Genomic DNA, 27,416 nt, shown 5'->3' on the forward strand with positions numbered 1-27,416 from the left:
CAGCGCTGGCCCCGGCTGGCCCCGGCATGCCGGCTGTGTCATTCACACAGACCCCGTTTCGTCTCTGTGACGGCTCTGTGACTACCTCCGCTGCCGGCTTATTGGTGGGGCCACTTGGCCCCCCCATTCCGCCTCCGTGACTTTCACACAGAACAGCGAGGCGGCTTAAAGGCGCAACGTTCCCGCCTCGAACTGGCTGTGTGAAAGGGGCTTATGTATTGGTTTCACTTTCCAATAACCAATCAGCAATTTTTGTCAAAATTAGGACCAGCTGCGTCCCTTGTGTGAGACCCCTGTCACTCCTTGGTCCGGTGGTGTGAACACCGCCAAGATTTGCAGTCTCCCAGTCACAAGACAGCAGGTCATGTAGTCTCAACAGTGCAATATGTACCGGTAATTTGAAAAGGGGCTTAATTCGTGTATTTTACCCTGAACCTTTTGCACTTAAGTGGGAATGCAGAAAACCTGAAAGTTTTTTTTTTTTTTTTTTTTATAGCCGACAAAAGCCATGGGATAGTTAAGTTCCAATTGTTTTTGGTTGAAATATATTGTTTATTGGTATAGCAAGGCACCAAGTTCTGATCAGCCTGCGTTATACACCAGTGCCAACGTTTCGACTCCCAGATTAAAGCCAGGGTGGAAGTAATGAAAACTGCTGTTCCTCGACTGACCACATGGGGCTGACTCCAAAAGCGAACCAATCTTCACTGACCATGTTTGCAGCAGAAATAAGCATATTTTAAGCCTGGTTCAAAAAGATTAGTTTCGGTCCTCACTGCTACATTTCGCGTGCATGACAACTGTGTGGGAGGTGGATTTTTGGTGACTAATTTTCACTTTTGGTTTCACAATTTGTATCATATAGAACAACAAATGTATGTGTAATTAGAGACGTAGTTTTGATTGGGAGCTGGCAAATCCAATGGGCAGTGGTCATAATGTAGCTACTTAATGCTTAGAAATGTATTGATTTCTGAGCTGTGAGGATGTTACGGAGCATAGTCTTCCATGTTTTAAAGGAAGTTAGTTTTGTTGGGCTATTAAGTTTATGGACAGACTGCTGTGACTGCCTGTGTGTTGGTCTGGAAGGGCCTGAGTACTAAGCTTAGCTACGAGCAGGCAGCTGGTGCTAACCGTGCAACGGCCAAACCGCACTGGCTATTTCTGGTGTTGCCACCAAAGGTCCCAATGTAAATGTTTGCCGGTGGTTCTGCTGCTGTTCAGGCTAGGATCAGTTGAAGGAACTAGCAGCCTTTTCAGCGACATTTCAGGACCCTCTCCACCAGAATGCTGCTGGGACAATTCAGTTCATGACGCCTGTAGGCTTAACTTTCCACAATGGGTTTAACCTCCAGGCCAGAGGCAGGCCATGCGACCATGGGGCCCGCAGAGCTCTGCTAGTCCTCGTTTCAGCTCTGGCAGCACTGGTTTAGGTTTTGTCAGTAACATATGAATAGAGGATGTTTTTACATATTTGATAATTGGCATCAAAGGTTAGCATATGCTAAGCCAGCCAAGCTAAAATAGTTACCAGTGACTAAAATCAGGTGGGTGTGTCCCAGCTGGGTTCCCAGGCCTGCTTGTGTTGTACGCTGCCATGCAGTATGTGGGGAAAAAAACAGGTTTAAAAACCACTCTGGACATCCTAGGGGTTTTTACCAGTATTTATAGACGGTACAGTCATACCGTGTACTGAATTAATTAAATGACCCTCGGCAGGAGGGTCCCCCCTGATGAGCCTGGTCCTGCTCAAGGTTTCTTCCTTCCTAAAGGGGAGTTTTTCCTTGCCACTGTTTGGCTTAAGGTTTTTCTCCCACTAGGGGAGTTTTTACCTGCCATTGTTTATGTAATAACTGCTCGGGGGTCATGTTCTGGGTATGGGTCTCTGTAAAGCGTCTAGAGACAACTCTGTTGTATTAGACGCTATATAAATAAAATTGAATTGAATTGAATTGAAATGTATATTTGTTTGTACACTTTATTCAGAAGGAATGATGTTAGATGTTGGCCTGAATGAAGATCTCAATATATGCTGTCAGAAAAACAAGAGCTGGAGCAGGGGAGGACGCTGTGTGGAAAAGGAGCGCGGGCCTTTCAGCTTTCTATTTGCATTCAGATGACACTCTTTATCTTTGCATGGAGGGCAGGTGTAGCTGTTGATATTGAAATGAGGTTTCACTTGTTTTGTGTTTTTGTGACCAAGTCATCCAAGCCATTGTCAAGGATCCTTCTGTGTCCAGACCAAGCGCCAACCATCTTTCTTCCGCATTGACGCTCATGCGGAAATAAGATTTGTTGCAGTTCCCGGACTGGCAGATAGTTGTGTCCTGTTTTCGTGGCAGCAGCTAAGGTCTGGATAAGCTGCTGCTTCATCTACAAGCTCAGGTTGGGCAATGAACAGGACTCTTCTTAGTCCTGCGTTGTTTTTAAATCCTTTTCCCCCCTGCTTGAATACACAGACCATGTCTGAAAACAAGTGAAAAATGGCTTAGGCATTTCATTTAGTGGACATGCATAACATAATTCAGCAACGTTCCCCTTACTGCTGTCGTTTGTTGTAGTTTCTCTGCAGCTTCTGTGTGATTTCCAACTGTTAAAAACGAGAGATGCCGTGACGTCGGCTTGGCTGCTGCAGTCCCATTGGTGCAGGAGCTCTGGCTCGTGTCCAATGGGGCGATGAGTTTTCCTGCCATTGGGGGAGAAGTGTTGCAGAGGGCTATGCTGGTTGATTCTGTTTTGTGCTGAGAAGCAATACTTCTTGGGAGAATAATTGAGAAGGAGAGGGAGGCTAAGAGAGGGAAAAAAAAACAATGCTGAAAAAGGGTGAGGCATGCAATCATCTCTCTCCGCCCTCCCCTCTCTTCCTCTTGTTTTATTGCAGCCTCATGTTTTGTCCTTAATTTCCTTTTCTTTCCCTCACTGTCACGCTGCCTCTCTCTCCCTCTCGTTCTAGCTCTCTCATTCTCCCTCTCTCTTACTCACACCATACTTGGGTTAGATTTGCTGGCTGGAAAGAAAATCTCACCAGTATTCAGAAAATGCCTCACACCACCTTTTGAACTGCAGGTAGCCATTTTAGTCTTCACCACATTAACCTTGCTCTCGTCTGTCCCACTCATCGTTTGTCTCCGACTTTGACTTGCCCCGACGAGATGCTACAGCAGACATACCAAAACACCCATTATTATTTTTTTTTTGTGGGATGTCAGTACTGCTAAATTTATATGCACATATTAAAGTGTTTACCCAGAGGATGTTACCAGACAGACAAAAGCCATAAAAAAGAAGAGCAGAGGAAAAAGTGCAGAGCCTTTTGCACACACCAGATTCAAGCCAACAGCCCGTCTCAAGTCGTCCTGTTGTGTAACACACAGCAGCGGTTCTTGAAATGAAAGGGGATACAAACGGCTCATGCCAGGTTTTCCTGCTCTGACGTCTTGTGCAGATAATTACTAATGCAAAGAGTGAGCTGTTGCTTTAATCGTAGACTGGATTTATATGCGACCCTCACTGTTTTATGTCTTTGAAATGGGTCGTGTCTCAAAAATGATGTTGCTTGGGACTGTTTTTGAAATTAGATTTCTTTCTTGGCAGCGGTTGAAGGTTGTTTTTTCATTCATTTGTACTCCCCCCCCCCCCCCCCCTCTTATACTTGTGCTATAATTTTGAGTGTCTTTCCTCAAGAGATGTCAGATTTTTTTTTTTTTACTTTTTTGTTGCCATCCTTATTTGAGATAGTGAGAGAGGGACAGTTAGTCCTTCACTAGTTCAAAATGGCTGCCAACCCGCAGTGTTATTTAAGCCTCATTGACTGGCACCTTGCGATCTTGTTTGGCTACAGTTACACATGTGTTGTGCTGCAGATGTAGTTGTGAGGAGGAGACGGAGCGGACCCTTGTGTCTGTGGACGAGACTGTCGGCCAAAAGAGGGCAGGGCTTTCACACATGATACAGTATGTTTGGAAAACACACCCCTCCCACAGTTAGACAATAGGGACGCACCGATTATTCTTAGACAATTTACAACGCAAAATTCAGACCTACTCATTAAGATTTTCTTTTTAAGACCTATAATTGACAATAGATTATTTGAAATATTTGTTTGCAGTGCAATTGAGCAAGAAAACATTTATTCTAACATCACACTTTTTTGGTATTAAAGTGCCACAGATGCCATCTCTCTTTTTGTTACTGAAATATAAAAGAGCTCAAAGTTGATTAAGAGAAGTGTTTGTGAGAATAAAATCCAACAGAAAAGGAATTACATCACATTACCCATAAAGCACTAGATTAAATAACCTTTTGTTTTAGCAAATCTATATAAAATGCACCTAATTTCCCCTCACAACAATGTAAACTGGATTATTGTTGTGGTGTCTTGTGTAACTTTTGGATTAAGAGGCATAGTTCTGTGTGTGTAAGTCAGCGGTCACTGCAGCCGGTTCTGGTGAGCAGCTGAATGAATCTCAACTAACCGGCTCGCAGAGAAAACTGCTATTGTTACGAATGGATGGGGTTTTGGTTTCTTTTTTCTTCTGTATTCTTAAACCGAGTTATATCCAAGGTTCCATTTGAACTATTATAAAAGAAAATCTAAAGTTTTCTGCTCAAATGTTTTATTTCACAGCCTTTCAAGAAAGGTTTTCCTGGTTAACTATTTGAGTACTTTCTGTCCATGGAAGCTGCCTGATTTTCTGTTTTGGGGCAGCGTGAATCACATGTAGGTCAGACAGAGGTACATGCACTCTTGCAGGGTTCAGGATGTTGTTATGCGTTTTATTTTTTCCTCCTTGAGGTTACTCAGCCTCAAGTGGACAGGGGGGTGTCTTGTTGCCCAGAAACAGATGATTGATTTCTGGGACTTGCTAGTCATGCTGCCGACTGCTCTCTCCCCCACCCCTCTCATCGCACACACTTGGCTTTTGTTCTCGTATTGTGTGTGTCTTGTCACACCATAATGCAGCCAGGTCCGGGTCCATTTGGGCAGCTGGACATTGTTTTGTTAATGGTAGGCCACACTGCCCTCAAGGATGCTCGACTGCTCAGCTTGACAACAGCCTAATTTCAGCGAGACTTTAGGAGCTATCTAGAAATGATACAAAAGCAATAGGTCTCTGGCAAAAATGGCAAATACTCCGTAGCATGGGACCAGCTGTTGAAATGGTTTTTGCATTTGTGATTCCTTAACCCTCTCATGCCCAGTCTATGTAAAGCAAGTCTTTTTAGTTTATATTTGTGTAAAACTGCCTTAACTCCTTTTGGTCAGGGTCTGGGCTTGACTGCGGCTTGCTTTAAGAGTGTGTTTTTTGGTCGTGGGGTGATGTGGCAGTTATCTGTCCCAGACGGTTTCAGGTTGTGCTTCGTATCTGTAGATCAGTCATATGATTAAACTGCTGTTAAGGTTACTGCTTTGTCTCAAGACAGTGATAGTTTCAGCAGGCATTTAATCATAATAAATCCTTATTTCTATTTCAAAATATAGCACAAAGTGCTTTACGTATTAGAAGAAAGTTAAGAACAGTCATTTTACATCTGCGTTAAAGTCAAAACTTAATGGGAAACAAATTCCCATTATTTTTGCTGAAGACGTACACTCCCACTCAAAAGTTAAAGTATAACAAAGCAAAAAATCAGGGACAATGTGTTATGGTATAAACATGTACACAGCTGTATTCTGACCTTGAAAACATGCTGATACAAATGTATTAAACTTTCACAATACAAGAAGTCAGACTGGATATTAATTCAGTTCAATTCAAAAATTGTTTATTAATTCCCAAAGGGAAATTGTCACGAATGACTTATCTTTCAACTAATTTTTCGACTAGTCGACTAATTTAAATGAGTCATTTCCCCCCAAAAATCAAATGATTGCCATTTAATTTGTGTTCATTTCAATTTTGAACGCAACTCAAGTAAATGCGCCTGCATCGCGTTGCCTGCTTTACCTCCAAAGACCGTCATCGTACTTCACTGGATTTTTTTTAATACATCACAAGCTGGAGTGATGTTTGATTAATAATCATGCTTTGCTTGTCCTTTGCTGTTCGGAAGCGTCTTCAACATCTTCTGTGTGCTTCCTTTTCATGTGCTCATGCATCGCGGCTGTGCTCTGGTGATACGCCTACAAAGTCTTACAAAGTGTACGACCCACTCCATCACTGGCTGCCCTAGAGTATTCCCAAACGTTGGATGCTTTCGGCCTTTTTCTCGAGGTCGCCATATTCGATTCAGACTTGCCACCTGCTTCCATTTTTTTTATATTAAAACAGGAGGATGCTTGGAACCGACAGCAAAGGAAGCTCAATGCAGGGTTGTGAAGAGAAGCGGAGTTGCCTAAATGCATATGAGCCGTTTGAAACTGGAGACAGAAAAATATTAAAGGCGGTCAACACATTGAGGAAAAAAAACAGTTGTTACGAATTTTCCTCCTTGATTACGTCGACTAATCACAGCAGCCTTAATATTAATGGAAGGAAACTTTAATTTAGTTTTGAAATTTCAGAAGATAAATTGCAGAATGTGGTTTAACTTCAGTTTTTGATACTCTTTAGTAAGGTTGCAACTTACTATTTTTATGTTCAATTAATCTATCATTGAAACAATTAATCAACTTATTGGATAATGAATTGCATGATAACTTTAACCATTTCATAAAAAAAAGGTTTTAAAATTAACCTGGAAGGTTTTTTGTTTGTTGTTTTTTAAGGCATGTGCCAACTAACACAAAAATATTGAAAATGATTTTTATGGTCAAAAACCTATGCTTTATTTAACTTGTGTGATGAACAACCCCTGCTGATCAGAAGACTATAAAAAATAAACAGTTAGGTCAAGTTAAAAGCCCACCCTGTGGTGACCAACAGGATTTGACATAGTTTTTCTCATAACCATAACTCTTAGCTTCTCGCTATTGTTACTTTGATTTTGTCGGGGCAAATCCAAAATGTTAACAGTTTCTGAAAGTAGAAAACTTTCAAAAAGTAGAAGAGCTTTCTGATGGTGTTTGTATGTGTATGGATGGATGGATGGATGGATGGATGGATGAATGGACGGACGGACGGATATGTATGTATTTTTTTCCCAACAAGTTAAACATTTCTTCTTTTTTTCATTTTTTCATCAAATACATTTCTATCAGAGTGTGTTGAAGCAGGTAAATATCTAAACTTTGCAGGACAGGGGCGCTCAAGCACCGAGGCTGCCTACTCTGAATTAAATGTCTTTGCAACTCTGTTAACACAAAGGAAATTATATTTAAACAATTGGACAGACTGGGGGTGCAAACATCCGTTCTAACCCTGGTATCCTATACATTTCTTTTAGCTGATGTGGAATATGATCAGTCGGTTTGTTGTTTCGAGAGAGACGTTTCAGAGATGTATATTTTTGACTTGGCAAATTGTGCCGTCATTGCTTTGGTTTCTGGCTTGCGTTTGGAAAGGCATGCTGAACAACACATGCCCAGCAGTGCTCTTGTATTCTGATTGGTTCAGAAAAGTGACAAATAACCATGAAGGTGGGGCTGAAGGTCATGGAAACCAGAGTGTACACAGTAAAAGTAGAGGAAAGAGATGTGACACTCAAAATCAATAACATTCTGGTGTCTATTGAAAGGCTTCAATTCCATTGAGTATCAACATAACCTTTTTTTTTTTTCAAATTTAATTCCAATTGAATAACTCGGTGATATTATTGCTAAAAGGGTGACTGCTCCACAGTCACGCCGCTTCATTCTTGCCATCAATATTCTGGAGTTCTGGAGACGGTGTCAGTCGGCTCCAGTACAGCCTGTAGTGGAGACGGCCATCGTGGAACATTTCTCATTACTCACTCTGCCGTGCTTCGTATTGTTTAGTCCAGAGTGTAATTTGTTTTGGACAAACATTATATCTCACTTTTTCAATTCTTGCTCCACTGCCATCATCTGTGGCGGTGTCGCACCAGCGGACTATCTGGTACTCTAAGTAGTTACTGCACAAATATTGTAAATGACTACTAGAGTAAAGGATGCTAAACAGAGCCTGGAAAGATCGCTGCCTGGATTTAATACAAACCACCACAGCCTAAGCAAGAGAACTACATAGAAACAACTATTGTTGACATGTTTTTGATTGTTTGGGACGGCCACTTGCCTGGTTTCAGTTCTTTGCTTTAAATACTGACAACTATGAAAGCCAAATGGGGTTGAAATTGCAGAATGGATTTTGTCCTGATCTTTACTGCCCCCCCCCCCCCCCCTAAAAAAAAAAAAATCACACAGGTTTTGCTATTATTTCTGCTCTTGCCATCGCATGACAACATCAAAGATAACTTGAGACACATTTGCTGCTCCCAATGTTAGCATCTGCAGTTTATTATCAGTTAGCAGCTGTTGTCTTAAGGGTCCATCTTAACCAGTTCAAATCCACATGCCTGTAAAGTTGAAAATCTTTGAGGTTTTTGCAAATAGAGTCCAACAATCATGCGAGGTAACACATTGATGCATGTGTGGGGGCGACTGGTGTGATCTCTCAGTATTGGATGTGTAGTAGATGTTTGGTTTTTTTTTGATTTTTTTTTTTTTATATATATATTAAATTTATCTAGGACATGCTGTTTAAACCAACCCCCAACCATCGTACTTCCACATTAACACTCACGCAGAGCTAAGATTCATTGCAGTTCCTCGACTGACCGATAGTCTGGCTGCAAAAGCCAGTCAATCTCCACTGACTCCGATGTTAAAATGTGCATCTTTACAGCAGAAATAAACATTTACAGTGTGGTTAATAAATACATTTGGGGTTCAATCGTTTGATTTTACACCCATGAGAACTCTGAGAGGAGCCATATTTTTTGTACAACTCCAGGAGAGTTTATATCAAGCAATACATATAAGTCTAATAGGATTGATTGACAGTCGGCTCATTCAATCACTAGCCGTTATCACTTCCTCATCTGTAATCGTCATGCAAAGCAACCACCAGCGTCGACTGAACACGACGCTCATTTTGATTTTGCCGCCAAGTCGACACGTTAAATGGAATATCCCGCTATAAACGTCTGACAGCACCTCTGCAGATATTTTGGCGTTGTTCAGCCGAAGGAACTGAAAGCAAAGCTAACTTTGATTGACATAGGTGGGTGTCTCCCCGTTGGCTTGCTGAGTAACATGGCTGCGCCCCCGTACAAAAAAAAAATGGGCTTCAAAATCGGTCTTTAGAAACCAAGTGACCAAATGTTTTGCCCATTGTTATACACAGTCTATGGTTTAAACCCAGACTGTCATGTTTGTGCAGGTGTAAATCTGTGTATGAACCCTCTACTCTTCTCTCCTTCTGGTTAAAGGGGAGGGGGGGGTGCTTAGTGAATGAAGTTAATGAACTGTGATGGCTTTTTAAAATCTAAATGTAATGTCTTTGCTAATCAAAACATATTTCATGATTTTGATCAGCCCTCCGTTTTTCTTTTAGCTATATTATCATTATAGGTAGTTAAAGTCATCTAAAACTATCCCATCAGGGGCTCAGAATACTTGTTTGATGTTTTGCCATCTTATGGAAACACAAATATGCGAGTAGGACTGAGACCATTCAGAAACTAGCAGTACCTGACAGCAGTCATACTGATGTGCCCAGACCTCCGATGTGCTCCCGGAGTCACACGTTTGGCTGTTAAAAGGGTTAAACTCAGAGGAGACCACACAGAGGGGGGCACAGACCTGCTCCAATAACCAGCACCAATCCCTGCAGACACTCGTAATGAACAGAGTAGCAGTGAAATAACAATGGCACCCTGCTGTGGTGTCATGCTCAGCACATACAAAGACAAGTCTACAAGTTTTGGCACTTGGTGCAGTTTGATCCTGAAATCATGATCAATCATGCTGCTGTACAGCATATTTGTTTGCAATCCACCCCACAAATCCAGATCTGTTTTGTCCACGACCCAGGTTAAAAGGTACAAAGGTCTGCGTGGATTTGTACGATCCACATGTTGACATCAGCTCGCCCTTGGCTGGATTTCCTCCAATCGGAGCTTCTTCTAGACCAGAGGTCCGACCTCAGACCGTGCTGACCTGCCTGATTCACATGACTGAAGATAATAACAAAGTTTCAACCACCTTTAACAAACTCCACTAAACTATTAGAAGTGTACAAAATAGGTTGAAGTTGTGTTTAAGAAAGTATTTAAAAGGGTGCATTTGGACCAACTAAAGCTCCATGGAAAGTTTGATTATTTAAAGTCATTTCACCTAGTTTGGTGTAATCTAGCCACTACCAGCTAACGGACTGTGTGCTGTCTGACCTACATCTTTGTTGATGTTTGTGTCTCTCTGTAATTAGACTACCAAATGCTAGATGGTGGCATAGTTTCTTTTCAGCAGCGTGCAGGGCTGAGTTTCATGTTGTTTACTTCCTTTATGTAGCACTAGGTGCTTACATACTCGCATTCTGCATCATTCCAATGGAAGTGGGCCAGCAATTTTACTCCGTTGGCCTTTACATAGAGGAAGAGGGATAAATCCAGCAAACGTGAGTCCTTACATACACAAATCCGGCATTCAGGAACCAAAGTGCACTCGTGTGTATGAAAGGGTAAATCACGTTCACTGTGCTCATATTGATTATAATTTAGAAGAAGGAAAAAAAACAGTGTATGAGAAGGTGCTGTCAGCTTTCTTCATATTGGTACTGTCCCTTTTAACAAATGCAAATGCACAATAAAGGCGCGTGGAAAAGAGTGTGTGTGAGTGAGTGTTTTTTAGTTTTATTTGGATCCCCATTAGCTGCAGCAAAACTGCAGCTATTCTTCCTGGGGTCCGACACATAATATACAATATAAGACAAAAATTAAAAGCAAACCTAAAGAGGTAGTAGAAGAAAAAGAAAAGAAACATAGAACAGAAAAAAAGTAAAAAAAAGGAAATTCTACTACAAAATATATTCTAGATTTCTGTCAAATAAGACCAGTGCTCCTTTTGACACTCGCATTAAGGTTACAGTCATTCTGAAACATTTAGATTTAATGCATTAAAATACAAAATCATACCTTCTTTAAATAGCATCAACCAATTCAAACAATGTATAGTCATCGACAATGCATTTAAATTATAATCACTTATCGTAACTTGAACCAATGACCATTTTTAGTAAACCAATAGCCATTTAATAATAATTAAATAAGTTTTATATGTATTTATTTAAGAGATGTTTCTTTACTAATAATTTGAATTCTTTTATGCTAGTAGTTGCTCAAAGTGTTTGGGAAGTAAGTTCCATTCATACGTGTGTGTGTGTGTGTGTGGTGAGGTTGACTGGGAAGGTTTGAACTGTGTAACTACTGTAGACAGATTCAGCTGGAACTGTCCGGGTCGTCCTCACAGCTGCTGTTTCATTGGTGAGCGCGTTCCAACCGCGAGCGCTGCGCGTCCCCGGGGCCAAGTGCAGATCTATGCTTGTGACTGGTCGCCACACGTCCAACGTGATCAGAAAGTCTCACAATTCTCATCCTGTTTAGGAATGGGGTGGGGGCGGCTCCTCATATACACTACAAGTCCCTCCTTTTTCACGCCTTCTGGTTTACCTCGGGAGGCGGGATAAAGAGGTGATCAGATTTTACACCTTTCCAGAACTGGAAAGTCTTACATACAGGCACCGTGAAGGGGAAAGGCTCTGCAGAACACATGTCCCCTATGCAAGCGCTACAGATCAAATACAACATATCTTGCTGGAGCTGAAAAATGTTAAGCAACGGTCATTTTTACTGACTTTTTAGCAGTATCTCTTTCTACCTGGTTTGAAAATTACAGTAAAGAAGTCGTAGCGGGAAGTACCGGTATGTTGAAGGAAATATCAAGCAGCCAACCACATTTGTTGGAGTCTGCATTGTCCCACTGTGCAGCAGCATTTCTCAGTGCATGTGAGCGGTTAGGGCGTAGGGCTCCCCACTAAGGCAGGCATAGGTCGTTGGTTCAACAGAGAAGCATAACCCACATATACGGCACCTCCCTGAAAAGTTCTTAAAATGTTCAATGTTTGTTAATAACTCACGAGTCATCAAACGAAGTATGTCTGACAGCTTCTGCTTTTTTCTGAAAGCCCAGCCACTTTTGCGGTCTATGTGGAAGTATTTATTGTCCATTGCATCAAATGCTTCCCTGAGTTTTAACACCGCCAGGACTGTTAGATATCCTGAGTCACCATTCAGTTGGATGACATTCAAAATCTTTGACAGTGCTATGATATGAGTGGATATCTGATTTAAAGGGTTGTCAGGGATGTCGTTCATCCTAAAGAAGTTATCTTGTTAAAAACAACCTGCTCAAGAAAATACTCAAATGGTTTCAAGATTTTGAAAATTAAGATATCTGTAAAATAAAGTATATAAAGTGCAAAAACACAAATACACAAAAACAAACTGAAGTGTAAATTTACGTTTAATGTCTTTGAAATCCCTTAACTATTATGCGTTGAGGGTTTTGTTGTCTGTAGTTCAGCGTTTAGTTTAGTTTATTGTTTTGCACAGTTTTAAAAATATACAGGAAATATCAAATATAAATATTATAGGTGCAGGAAGAGGCAAAAAACTCAAAGGGCTTATTTGAAGCCTCCACCGAAGTTATTAAAGTTTCATGTGTTATAAAGAACACAAGGTTAACATTCAAAAACTAAAAGTATAACTACACAAAAGTGATGGCAAACTGATAATGCAATATATAAATAATAAAGAATAAAGACAAAAAAATAAGTATGTGTGAGTGTGCATGGGATATTATATAACTTATATTACTTATATTGACTCCTGGGCAAATAAGACGGTACATGTCACTATGAGTGTAACACAAAAAAAAAAAAGAACATGGATACATGTACAACCTTACATTGGGAAAACTGTTACAAAACAGCAGTCAAGTGGTCCTTCAAACGTCTTTTGTAACATTTCAAAGAGGAAGAGCTCCACAATTTAGTGCCCCTTAATCTCACCGAAAATTGACCTCTGCAAGTGAGAAATGTAGGAGTTTAGCGTTGTTTCACATAACTTCCACAAATGTCCCTCACAGACCTACAGGTGTGATATCATCTGATAATGTTAAGACAACATGAGCGACAGGGCAGTCCACAGGACAAGCACAGAGAAACACTGCAGAACAGGGCTGTTTGCACGTTGTTTTGATTGTACTTTCGCCAGTCGTTGGTATTAGTACGTCTGAATGTCCAGAGCATAAATGAGTAGGCTCCATGTGGTTTTTCTGACCTTTTAAACTCAACAGCATGCCTCTTATTACCAACAACACAACTACATTTGCCCAGCACACGTGAGCAAGTCCATGCTGGCATTAGGACAAACATTTGGAGAAAATATTTAATCACAATTTTTCTGACAAATAATGCTATTGCTGCTCGATTTATTGTCTCACTCAATTCTATACTCACTCTGCATGACATTTCTTACTTGTTGGAGCTTCATCATGTTGACCCATGTGCTAAATGGCAACGACTGGCGTTTGTAGGCAGCTTTTCTTCAGCTGAGTCATCAGTATGGCTCAGTAGCTCTGCTTGAGCGCAGGTCAGATGTTGGGTGTACAACTCGTTTTTCAGCTTCATCTTGCCCTTTTTCTTGCATTCTGTCGAATCCTCTGGAAGAGTAACTAACTTGGCTTAAATACAAGTGAGAGGGAGGGGTATACCTTTTGTTAGTCGCTGTGTTGACATGTCCTTAGAGAAGTCATCTCTACTGAAGTTGGTCAATCCCACGCGTCTTGTTGTCATGTCAGGTTTTTTTATCGAGCTTTTATAGCTTCGGCACTACCATAATTTCCGCACTATAAGGCGCACTTAATATCCTTACATTTTCTCAAAAATCAGCAGTGCTCCCTATAATCCGGTGCACCTCAAGTATGATTGTTGTTGTTCTTACTGACCTCAAACCAGTTTTATGTGGTAAACTGCACTCAGAAATAGTGCAGTTTTAGTGACTTTGGGAGCGACGAAGCCGCTGTTAGCTGACACATTAAAGTCGGTCCTTGGTTGGATACGGGTTGCAACGTCAGACAATGTTAGATAACTAATAACTAGTTGTATAAAGTTCGACTGACCAGACTGTTTCCTTTATATATGTTTAATCATGCGCCTTATAACCCTTATAATATGATATAATACGTATGAAAATAAACCCGTTCATTGATATTGCCCCTTATAATGCGGTGCGTCTAATGGTCCAAAAATACGGTTGTTTAAACATGACTTTCCACATTTGTTGTTCAGCAGGCTGTGGCCTTTTATTTACATTTTGGTAATGTTTTATGGTGTTTCATCTTAATGTGGAAAATGATTTGAGGCACAATTTGCACAGCACCCTTTTCTGTTGCACATTTTTCATACTTTAAATTAGAAATGCACCGATCAGGATTTTGAGGGCCGATCACCGATCTCCAAAATCAGTATCTGCCGATCCCGATATTGCTGATCACAGCGTGAAATCCATAAATTCTTCAATATTGTTGTCTCATGTACAACACTGACATTGTATTATTAGGTATCAAAATAAGGAGATGAGAAAGTATCATGAATTGACCACTGTTTTATTGCAGGCTGAGGCAATGTGCAATATTTCACACTTTAGAGACTCTTGGAGATGATTTAGACTTGATTTAGATTACTAGCTTCAGCTTTCCTGTGGTAATAATTATGTGCACCAACACAGACAACAGTAGACGTGTCACTCTCAAAAGTTGATACAAGTTGTAAACTATAAACTTTAGTTTTTCTGAGAAAAAAGGATTACATCTTAAAGGAGCTTGGGGCTGCTTTTAAGAAATGGGACTCTCTATCGCCACGACGGCCGTTGGGGGTACTGCAGCCAACAGTGAAGCCGGCACAGGAGAACGGGGAGAACGTGCATGCAGCGTCATGTGACGTCACATCCGCAGGACAGCGCGGGAAAATCGGGACGACTTGCATTACATTTTGCAAATAAAAAAAACAGCCTCAAGCTCCTTTAAAATAAAAAATTAATTATGAATTATTATGGTTTGCTAAAGCTTTAGCGGTAGCATCCACCGCGCGTGAGGAAACTATTGTGAGTGAAGCAAAATTCTTCACCCTACAACTCCAAATGTCACCCATGAAGCGACTGACACGACTGTCGTCCTGCGTGACGGTTAGGGTTGGATGTGACTGTATATAGTCTGGCTTAACTCCGATGGGATTTCATCAGTGAAATATTTACGTCTCGGCAGCGCGTACCGGGATCCAAGCAGCTAACGGCGCGGCTAAACCCGATGTCTGCTACAACGACAAACGGCTGATGATCAAAGCGTATGAATCCCATTACCTTATGATGTAGTTCTTTGCTGCTGTCGTTTATAAGTGTCTGTTACAGGTGAGTTAGCAGCGTTGCCGCACACTCCTGTTCTTAATAGAATCCTTGACTTGAGAAACTTTCAAATGTCTTATAAGCTTCGTTGTGTTGAAATTCTTTTATAATATTCCTCCTCTGGGCTTTTCCTTTGCACTCAGCTTGCAAACTGCAAATTTGTTGTCCTTTTTGGACGTAAAACTCCCATACCGGTGATGCCGGCCAAGCCCCCTTGGGACACCTCGGTCTGAGATGTGGGAATGCACACGCGGGTGGCGTTTTGTTGTTGTAAACGCCATCAGATCGGCCATCTTTGAACTATTATTTTGAGAACGCCGATCTAAACCAACAGGGGCATTATCGGCCGATACCGATCGGTTGCCGATCGATTGGTGCATCTCTACTTTAAATATTTTCAAACAGCAACAGGAGCAGCAGGTCCTCTTTTTCTTCAGGCTTGATGTTTCATACTTGATGTTTGGTTAAACTGTAAACTATACATTGCATTTGGGTTTATGATGCAACCATTTGGAGTTGTGGTATTTCTAAGAAATTATGAATTTACAGTTTACAGCATTGCCGTATTTTCAAGGTCACAGTTCTCCATATTAAATTATACATATGCGTTTAAAAGTTTTCAGTGAAAAAAGTTAATCTATCAGTCCAGAAGATTCTTGTAAGAATTCCAGAAAAGATGTTGTGAAGTTTCTTCATAACTTAAAATCCATACATTAGCCATGGTTCTACTGGATAAAATCTGATTTTTACTTATTAATTTTTTTAAATGAGAGGTTCCTTACTATACTGACCAGCAAATGGAGGCAATAACATTTACAAATAATACCTTCAAAGTTGTTTGACCAAAATGAGCAGTGGAGGACTGTGAAGACAGTTTCCGAATCTAATTTATTCATGACGTGAAGGTATTGCACAAATATCCAACACTCTTGACAATTGAAAGTTAAGCAGAGTGATACCGTGAGGGGGAAAGAACCCTGTGAGAACCTCTGTGGTTGTGGGTTTTGGTGCACAGTGCTCTGTAGCACCTAAAAGACGGGAGACGTTGGAATGGTTTCTGTGCAGGGGTCTGCAGAAATCCCTTCCCCGTTTCTGGGCCCTGAACCGGTACATGTCCTCGATGTAGGGAAGGTTGGCCCCTATTTTTTTCAGACCAATCTGTTGCAGTCTGTATCTGTCCTGTTTGGAAGCCAATCCAAACCAGACAGTGATGGAAGAGCACAGGACAGACTGGATGACGTCAGGGTAGAAGGTGATGAACAGCTGCTGGGGGAGGTTGAACTCCCCGAGCTGTCTCAGGAAGTACAACCGCTGCTGCGACTTACCACAGACAGTGGCTGTGTGGGAGATCTGGGGATAACCTGAAAGTGTCAACAGTAGACACTGTGTTGTGGTGAGGCCTTCACCTAAAGTCCACCCTCATCTCCAGTCTTGAGCTGGTTTGGCTCCAGGTAGTTTGACGGCACCACCGGAGCATCTGTTCCACTTCCTGTCTGTGTGCAGACTCATCACATCCTGGATCATTCCAGTTACCCCTTCAATAGTGGGTCTGATATTCTCCTTAAATGCTTTGTTGCCAATGAATGGGCTGTCAAAGTTGGGTATAGGAGATGATCTGAATAATGTCCTTTTTCCTCCTTCCCTTCTCAGGCAGCTTGTATTTATATTTGTTTGGGGTTCATTTAGGTTTTTTTGAATCTCAATAGAAGGCAATGTTTGCTACACCAAGTCACAAATGTATTAATACTTGGCCTCTCCAGCCACTGTAGATGGAAACCTTATGTTTTTTTTTTCTGTTTTGAGTAACTTTCTTGTCCATCATTAAGTATTCTGACAGAAGGCCTGAATGCTGCTATCACGCAGCATCTCTCACCATCCTGTGGTGAACTCATTTCATCTTTCTTCGCATTTTGCAGCCATTTTTGCATCGTTGAGACATGCCTTTCCACGCAGTGCTCATTTGGCCTCCATTATGCATCTCTTACTACCTCCCATGGTGGAACAGGGAATAATGATCACAAAACATATTGTTTTGCTCCGGGCCTGAGCAAAGGTGCTACAGTTGTGGCAACAAACTGTCCGTGTGACTGAGCTAGTTATTGTACCAAGTATCACTGACACATGAGCACTGGATTCCATCAGAGCGCTCGCTCAGGAATGGGACATATTTGGACGAGTAAACGGTAGGAAGCTTGAATGACAATGAAATCAACACACTGCTGGCTGCTTGTGCCAAGGACAACATTTGTCTTCACATTAGTGACCCTGTACATATAGCATTCATGTATGATGGCATTATCAAAACTACACAAAGAGAAGGGTTACGTTTCATTTATGAACACAAGTTTCCACCCGGAGTTAAATAAATTGAAGTAAAAAAAAAATGTTAATCTGAAGTAGCAGTAGGCGAGCAGGACTCCACTTTGGGTAGGGGGTTTAGGCTATTAGCTGTGGGACTGGTTGACGACAGGGCTGGCTCACAAAAGCAGCTGAACTTGGATAAACCCCGACACCAGTGCTCTTCAAACCCGGTCCTCAAGATATACTGCTCTGTGCTTTTTAGGTGTTTCCCTGCTTCAGCACACCATGACACAAATGACTGTCACTAACAGACTTGTGCAGACCTGGACGACAAACTGATGACGATTAATTAGAATAAGGTGTGTTGATGCAGGGAAACACCTAAAACATGCTGGACAGTAGATCTCGAGGACCAGGGTCCAAGACCACTCCCCTGTTCAATTACTCTCTGAAGAGGCTGAATTCATGACTACTGCAACAATTAATTTCCCTTTTGGAAGTTTTTTTTTGTTTTAATTGAATTTAATATGGGAAACCAGGAGAGCAGTGGAAAGGTGGAGCGACGAGGTAGACTACGATTAAGAGGCAAAAGGGTTCTCAAGTTTTCCTTTAAGTACAAAGACTCTGAATGACAGCGTTGCCGGAATGAAAACATTTGCTCTTCATACACAAATATGGGATTTGTGTGTGAAAGCTGTAAAAACAAAACAGATAGCTGTGCCTTTTGGTGGGGGATAACCGGATGACTCAAAATGCCCTGTACTTTCTGGTCAATTTTTACATAGAGGGGAAGCTTATTTGGATGTTGTTTGAAAACCAGTCAGAGAAAAGTGTATTCCAGGAATCCCTTGATTGATTAGGCTTAGCATTTACACCAATGGTATTTGTTTTTCCACACGTTTCCCATTGACTTGCCGTGTGAGCTCCATACCCAGACCAGAGGCAGAGTTTCAAATGGAGCAGTAGGCGGCCGGCTAGTCCGGTCGCTCCGCGAGCAGGCGACGGGAGCAACCGGACAGAACCCTGTTTTATATAAATAAGTATGAATGTTGGCTAGAACTATTTCCGTGGTATTTAAAGGTCTGCGTGGTGACATTATTTTCTCTCCTGCTGTGTTTCAAGCTGTTGAATAAATGGATTTTGCGTGTAAAAACAGCGTGTTGAGGTTTTGGCTCATATCATCAGACACGAGGCCCAAGAGGGTGTCACAATTAAATAAATACAATAAAAACAGACATAGATAAAATGTTGGACATTAAGATCCTGAAGCAGTGTAATGCTCTCCATGTCATCTGGGCACAGTTTTGGAGCTCTGTGCAGTGGCTGTGCCGGGAACTAAATCTTTTTAGTTCAGATATGTACCTATTTATCCAATGTCTTTTTTTAACCCTTATATCAGCACTGAAAAGTGATGGAAGAGGTGAGCAGTTACAGGAGGAATCTGTTTAATTTAAGACACTGTCAGAAAGACAGTAGTAAAATATTGAAATCTGACATCTACGGTAGACTTTACAGTAAATGCTTCCTGAAGATTCTAGTAGTTCCAACGATCTCCATTTGCTTAATACAAGCTATTGATTTTACCTTTCTGAATCCACAATGTCTCATTTGCTTTTATTACTGCAATTAAAAAAAAAAAAAAAAAAAAGAAAAAGAAAAGGGCAGCAGCATCTTTTCCCAAGCCGACGCAGAGAAACAGATGCTTTTCTGACACTGAGGCTGCACTACTGCAGTGCTATTTTAGCCGGATGTCCACATAACTGCATTGCTCCTGCTGTGGCCTCTCTACATTGGTTATCTGTTCAATTTAGAAATAGATTTCCATATTTTCATCATGACTTGAAATGTGCTAAATGGCCATGTCATATCAACCTCCCGGAGCACTTGGCCCTCAATCTGCAGGTTTGCTCTCAGTTCCCAGAGTGGGAGAGAGATCTTTCAGTGTTCAAGCTCCTTTTATGTGGAAGCAGCTGCTGGTCTGGGTACAAAACGCTGTGTACTGTCCTCACGTGTGTGTCTGTGTGTGTCTGTGTGTCTGTGTGTGTGTGTGTGTGTGTGTGTGTGTGTGTGAGAGAGCAGGGCTGTACAGATGGCTAACAAAAATGCCAATAAAACTGTGTTGTGAAAAGCTGTGACTATTCTGTCGGCTGTTTCTTTAAAACTGAAAAACGGCACGAAGCACGTACAAGAATATGTAATTTAACACGCATATGAATACGTCATCCTCAATAAGCTTCTTCTTAAATGCTTATGCATGAAAGGACTTCAACGATTACGTTGCAGGTGTTTGGTTTTCTTAATATACTTTTACTATTGCTGACTCATGGTAAATATGATCACATTGTGAACAACTGACCCCAAGCTTGGTCTACACACATTAATACATTTTTCTTTGGACATACTTTTGTTTTTACTTCTGAATGTGTTTTATCATTTATTTTTGAATTTTTTAATAAGTCCGTAATTTAGCAGTCGTTTGATGATGATGATGTTAATCCTCACCGCTCGGTACACCTTTACTTATTCCCAAGAGTATACATTCCTTAATCTGTGTTAAGTTAAAGATTTGTGGAAAAACATTTTGTGGCCTGTTCTGATATTCACTTTTTTATTGGGTTGTTAAAAAAAGGGACCTGAGGCCTTAATTATTTTTAATGCTGTCCACTACATTGAGACCAGATGCATAAACATCTGTAGCTTGGTGCGTACAGCTGTGAGTGCAGACAGGTTTTCTCCGGGCTAAATGTGTGGAGCTCTCTTTAAGAAATTTCAATGATGCTGACATTTTCTGCACACTTCTCTTTTCCCCTCACACTGGTTTCCAGTGATGAGAGACAGGGGGAGAGGGTCCATGTCTTTTATTGTTCAGTGTAAACATTGCTCAGTGTTTCTAAAAAAAAATAAATGTTTGTTTCAATGAGAATCAAGTAGGTCATTGTGCACATTAAATTGTAAGTAAACACATTAACAACAGTGTGTGCGTGTGTGTGTATGCATGAGTGAGAGAGAGAGAGGGAGAGAATCTCATTTGCACGTCCCTCCTTCCTGGATTCGTCTCCAAAATGGCCTCTGTCCTCCCGAAGTGAACACTGTTGAGCCGACTGGTAATTTGAGCTTTCTATTCATGGCCAGCGGAGTGAACAAGGAAGGGAAGGAGGAAGGGTGGGGAGGGAGTGAAGGAAAAGAGAGGCTTTCCGCCTTTGTATGGAGTTTACCTCCGTAATGATCAGCAGGTCCTATCGGAATATTGACTCCCTTTTTGAGTAAGACAGTTTGGTGGCTATTTTTGGGAGGCTGCAATCTTCTACAGTTACTTCTTAGGCCTCTGATAAGGCTGTGAATGAGGCGTTCAGGGACCAGTCCGTCTAATCCCCTAGATTGTGTTTGTGCCCTCTGTGTACTGTTATAATGCTCAAGTTGTAGCACTTGATGAAAACTCTTCAGTCTCTCCTGCACCAAAAAGGCAGATTCAACCCTTTATCGTCGTTTATGTCCCCGTACGTATTTGTGGAAGTGAGGTTGTGACTGAAAGTTCAGCACACAGACATTTATAGTTGTGTTTTCCAGCTGGATGAGGTTGACATTCTCATTTTGACAGTGAGCACAGATAAATTGACCTTGACATTATCCGAAGTTTCCCGTCTTGCCGCGGTTGCTTCGGTGCAGGAGCACGGGGCAGCGCTCCTCGTATCCAGGGGACCATGGCAGAAATGTCATGCATCCCGTTGCTGCACGGCCAGATGGCTCTCTCTTTCCGTTGCTCTCTGAGCATTCTGCTGTTTTGTTGTGAAATGGGAGATCTTGCTTTTTTTTTAATACCTGCATTGTGTCTTGTTTGTGAGATAACGTTTGCCCAGAAAAGGACGTCTTGTGTCTGAGAGCCAGACTGTTTCCTGGGAATGTGAACACTACAGAAACACTTCTTCCTCTGGACAAGGTCACTGCCTCCAGCTCTGCTTTTGGTTTGGAGTCTGAGCAGGAGAGGAAGCAGAGCCCGGTGTGGTCACATGACGGGGGGCGGGGCGTCAGGATGACCTGCTCCCTGGTGTTTGGGAGGAAGGCGCCACCCTGTGGCCGTCTCTTGTCCTGCAGCGCGGCTGGAAAAGAGTTGTTTTTCTGCTCTGAAGAGCCTGCCTCCTCCCCTCCTCTCCATAGATGAGAACCAGGCCTGTCCTTCCATGTACATATTGAGCTGTCGTCATAAACACAAGCAGGAAAAAAAGCTCTCTCCCGCATCGTAAAGTTTTCATAGCCAGCATGACTCAGGGATTTGCTTTACTTGTCTAAGGATAGTTTTGCATTTTCTGTTTGCTTTAAGTCTATGAGATATAGACCTTTTCATGTTCCCATTTGAACAAATTCCATCTTCGTCTCCATGGAGATTTAATAATCCATAAATGAGCAGTAATGTCTGTAATGAGTTTTAGATTTTAAGGGACAGAGAGAAGCCTTATGTTGACTGGTACAGTTTTGGGAAAGACATTAGAGTTTCGAGTTAGTTTCTGTTTGATCACACATGTTTGTGTTGGGTTAATCACACGGGTTTGAACCAACTCCACAATGTGCAGACCAAGCCCTAAAACAATCAGACTGATCCTTGTGCACACTTCCAGCTCTGAGAGCTCGTCTCTTTAACTTCTGCAGATGTGAACAGCAGCCATGGAAATACAGATCATAGCACATGCTTCTTAAAATCTCACTCATTAACAACTTGGCAGGTTCATTTTCTTACCGATGGTTATGCAGCAGCCTTTTTTTGTGCTGGCTGACATTTAGGCCAAAAATGGCAGTAAGATCCAGAGGTGGTATAGATAAATGTTTTAAAAAGTCTTCATTTTAGCACATTTCCAGGACCCTGATGCTGTACATCATCACTCGATGGAGGTTGTTTTTTTGTTACCATGGTAAAATAACATGATTTTTTTCATACAACAAGAACCTAGTTGCGTCTCAAAATTGATATGCAAGTCTTGTTCACTGACAGGACTGTCTCAGAAAATTAGAATATTGTGATTTTCTGTAATGCAATTACAAAAACAGAAATGTCATACATTCTGGATTCATTACAAATCAACTGAAATATTGCAAGCCTTTTATTATTTTAATATTGCTGATCATGGCTTACAGTTTAAGAAAACCCAAATATCCTATCTCAAAAAATTTGAATATTCTGGGAATCTTAATCTTAAACTGTAAACCATAATCAGCAATATTAAAATAATAAAAGGCTTGCAATATTTCAGTTGATTTATAATGAATCCAGAATGTATGACATTTTTGTTTTTTTAATTGCATTACAGAAAATAAAGAACTTCATCACAATATTCTAATTTTCTGAGACAGTCCTGTACATGTAAATTTAACCATCTTGCCACTAAATACTTGACAAAATCCAGCTCATGTTTTGTGATCTGCAGGTGTTGCACGTCCCTGCAGCTTGTGCTGTGTCTCTAACGCTCTGCCTCTGTTTCTCCTCTCTCCTCCAGGTCCCTGATGACCGTGAGCCGTGGGCTGCGGCTCGGCAGCGCCCCACCTCTGGAGTGGCCCGGTGCTTCAGTTCGGACCTCGTGATTCTCCTCGCCCTCTCCTCCTCACCCTCCTCTCATCCTGTTCCTCCCCCTCCCCTCCTCCCCTTCCCCCCCCTCATCCCCCCCTCCCAAGCGTCGCTGTGCTGGACGTCATGAGCATAGTAATCACGCTGGGAGTCACCACACCTGAAACGTCTTACTCAGATATGGCTGCTGGATCAGAGTAAGTGGTCGTCCCTGATGTCTGTGCATCTCCCCCCGTTTGTTCTACCTGACGTTACGCTCTCAATCGCTGCGTCCCAAATGCCGTAATAAACAGTATACAGGACTGTCTCAGAAAATTAGAATATTGTGATAAAGTTCTTTATTTTCTGTAATGCAATTTAAAAAAAAAAACAAAAATGTCATACATTCTGGATTCATTACAAATCAACTGAAATATTGCAAGCCTTTTATTATTTTAATATTGCTGATTATGGTTTACAGTTAAAGATTAAGATTCCCAGAATATTCAAATTTTTCGAGATAGGATATTTGAGTTTTCTTAAGCTGTAAGCCATAATCAGCAATATTAAAATAATAAAAGGCTTGCAATATTTCAGTTGATTTGTAATGAATTTGTAATGAATCCAGAATGTATGACATTTTTGTTTTTGTAATAGCATTACAGAAAATCACAATATTCTAATTTTCTGAGACAGTCCTGTATACTCAAAAAGTATACTTAAGTTCAGCACACTTTTGAGTAAATATCAGTAGTATGCATTAATTGGGACGTACTACTCAGAGCCACACGGCACTTCCTGTGTGCCGAAAAATCAAACTGATATCTTTTTTCATTCAGATAGAAAAAGCAACTACAGAGGACAAGGGAATACCATTAATGAGTTATTTAATGTAGATGTAAGATTATAAACATTCAGTTTTACTATTGGAATCAAACAAATTTCTGTCTTAACCATAATGTGTATTTTCAGTCGATGGTATTCTTTCAGGCTTTTTGACTCTCAATGGGGACTGTGTTTTTAGTCACGTGAAACGTCGTCTGGAGGTCTTTGCACCGTGACGTCACCTTGCAGGAAAAGTACGGCATTGCCAGGGTTTTTACGGAGTGGCCATGAATCCCGGCCAGTTGTCCCGCTCGTTTAAGAGGTCGTGAGGCGGCTGCTTCATTCAGCTGATCCACTGGAGACACGTTTTTACAAGCAGACAAGTTAGCAACAGACACTTTTACCGCTCAGCTGTGCGCCTTGTTCAGAACACTGCGATGAATTAGCCATGTGGCCGGCTGGAGTTGACACAGACCGAGCACATGTTGGACTTTGCAAACACAAACCAGCTCCAGTGACTCCAGAAGCTGTGCCTTTTTCCCAAAACATCACTTTTAACAGTATCCCCCGACGCTGCTACGTCTACAGACGACTCTGGAGGAAATATTATGGAAACTACAGAGGACGTGGAGGCGTTGGCGGTGTCATACAATAATTGTGCAGATGAAAGTCAATCTAAATTGTCATTGTTTGAACTTTACCATAAACTATGAAGCGGTAAAACGGATTATTTCCTCGCTGCTCGGCCGTACGCTCTTCTTGTTTCAGTGCAGCTGGAAAACAACTTGGAGGTACCAGTGAAGACGAGACAAGTGATCCAGCATGACTTTAAAATCAGCTCTTATGTCTTATTACCTTTTGGATTGTTGGAACATTATTGCCGTCCACAGCCGTGGAGGAGAAATATGAACTTCTGGAGCGTGAGATGCTGGACGAAGGGATGGATGTGATGTTCCAGAAAGAGTCTGTCCTGAACCCAGGAACGTCGGAGTTTACTGTTCTAGTTCAGCTGAACACAGTTCAAGAGCTCCAAATGTTTAAGACAAGGAACTTTTTTTTCTTAGGTGAACTTCCATTTAACTTTAGTTAGTTAGTTTTACATGCACACATGCCACATATGTCCAGGTCTCGCTGGCTTCAAGCACAGAAAAACAAACAAAACACCTGGTGAGAGCTTGCTCAGGGTTTCCATTCGTATTAACTCTTGCATGACATGTAAACCTGTTCTATAATTATATAATATATAAAACGTGTTGTAATGAACCTGTTTTTGGAAATCTAAAATATGGAATGAAGCTGCGTCCCCTTCGAACAGTTTTATTTTGCATCATCGTATTCCGAATGACGAGAAGAACCAAATAGTTTTCCTGTAATTTTCTAAACATTGATGTGACCAAGGGAACAAGCAAACCAAAAAAAATACAGATTGTTTCTGGTTTTGTTAAATCTACTACGATCAGTGTCAGTAGTCATGGCCTTGTCCTTCGTCTGTGTGAAAAGTGTCGGCTTTATCTTTTTCTTCCCATCACAACTGAGATGTTGAGTCTTGCATAAAGAAATGAACTCAGACAGCAAAAGTAAGATAGTTTTTTTTTCTTTTTTTTTTACGCCACGTAAAAAAAGCGCGTTTATGTCACTGAACTCAGCCGGAATGCAGTCGTTAAATCTCCTTTTTCTTTCCACCGTGTCGTTCAAAAATAAGCGACGCTCCTCTGCTATGTAGACGTGCACGTCCTGGGATTCGGGTGCAGCTCCTACTCATTACTGTAGGTTTGTTGTGGCCTTCACTGCAGATGTGTCGTCTTCAGGAGAGGACAGACCTTAAATACGGGGCAAAGGAGTCGCACAACAACCTTGCCATCTGTTGAATGATATGTTGTTTTTCTTTTTTTTTTATTTGTTTCTTAAACAATTCTGATGAAGCAAAGAGGAAAATTTGTATCGTACTAAATGCATAACTCTTGAAATGACAACCTATTTTTCCATTTTTTTTTTTAAAGCCCTGAGTCAGTTGAAGCAAGTCCTGCTGTGAATGAGAAAAACTTCAACAACCACAGTTGTGGCAGTGCACAGAGTCATGGGTATCGGGGACTACCATATGCTGTGAGTTCATAACCTTTTTTCCTTTTTTTAAAAACATCAATTGCAACCATAGCATGTGTTATGTAAAGTATTACTCTCTCCTTTAGTTGCGAATGTATTAAAATATAAAATAGCGACATTTAATCTGTCCGATCTTTCCTTTTCTCCTAATCCTTTTCAAAAGAGCTTGTCTGCTAGACGTACTGCAGTAAAAGTAAAACGAAGGATTGGCGATGCTTTGATTTCAAGTGTCTTTCCTGCTGTTTAGTCTTCTGTATCCACAGACTGCCTCTGTTATTAACAACTGTACAGTTTCACATACCTGTTTTTTTTTTCCTTGCCCTCATTTTCATTTGTCTCCATTTTCCGTTTCCCTTTTTGCCTGAACACCCCGTTGTTTGAAGATGCAACAGTCTTCCGTTGTGTGTTGTCAGGATCACAACTATGGCGCGCCCCCTCCCCCAACCCCACCTGCCTCTCCTCTCTCCCAAACCATCATTCCCCGCATGGATCTCAACGGAGTGGTGCGCAGCTCCCGCTGCCACAAACCCGCTGAGGACAACTCGGCCGACAGCGACAGCTCCTCCGAGGAGGACGGGGCGGTGGCCAGTTGGTGCCACTGCAGCCTGTCACAAGACGGCTTGCTCATCAAATGTAAAAGTTGCAGGTGAGAAACGGGGGAGGGATTTTTCACATTGAGTTTTCATCTGCTGTAATGGATTCAGTCGAACTAATTCATCATGAGCTGAGTCTTGATGCCGTGGCTCTATTATTAGCAAAGTTTAAATGAGCTGCTCGGGATTAAAACTTGGGTGTTGTTGTTGAAAATTTCAAATCAATTCCAGGGCCTGGCGGGAATTCTGCTGGAAGAACATAATAAGATTCTTTATCACTCCAAAAATGAAATTTACTGAAACTGAAAATGATCCAGGGTCAGGATATACAGGACTGTCTCAGAAAATTAGAATATTGTGATAAAGTTCTTTATTTTCTGTAATGCAATAAAAAAAAAAAAAAAAAAATGTCATCCATTCTGGATTCATTACAAATCAACTGAAATATTGCAAGCCTTTTATTATTTTAATATTGCTGATTATGGCTTACAGTTTAAGATTAAGATTCCCAGAATATTCTAATTTTTTTCAGATAGGATATTTGAGTTTTCTTAAGCTGTAAGCCATGATCAGCAATATTTAAATAATAAAAGGCTTGCAATATACGGGCCCAGACCACTTCCATGTATTCTGGGCCCGCCCCCTTATTCAACCATGTTGGCAAGAATTTACTGAAGAATTACAGACAATTTTCAGACTAA

General features: G+C 41.3%; 1 protein-coding gene across 4 annotated transcripts in view; it reads left to right on the forward strand.

The window, feature by feature from the left end:
• Window positions 1-27,416, forward strand: part of setd5 (SET domain containing 5) — a 66,975-nt gene that overhangs the window by 6,576 nt on the left and 32,983 nt on the right. For 2 of the 4 annotated variants that reach the window (XM_061728011.1, XM_061728013.1), the window contains exons 2-4: window positions 23,148-23,412; window positions 26,020-26,122; window positions 26,506-26,768. In XM_061728011.1, the coding sequence (XP_061583995.1) occupies window positions 23,342-23,412; window positions 26,020-26,122; window positions 26,506-26,768 (437 nt within the window). In that variant the 5' untranslated portion in view covers window positions 23,148-23,341. Of the gene's footprint in view, window positions 1-23,147; window positions 23,413-24,900; window positions 25,084-26,019; window positions 26,123-26,505; window positions 26,769-27,416 lie in introns of those variants that run through there. The other 2 variants (XM_061728012.1, XM_061728014.1) reach the window with 2 other exon arrangements.

Source organism: Cololabis saira, chromosome 8, assembly GCF_033807715.1.
Source record: "Cololabis saira isolate AMF1-May2022 chromosome 8, fColSai1.1, whole genome shotgun sequence".
Lineage (NCBI taxonomy): Eukaryota > Metazoa > Chordata > Actinopteri > Beloniformes > Belonidae > Cololabis > Cololabis saira.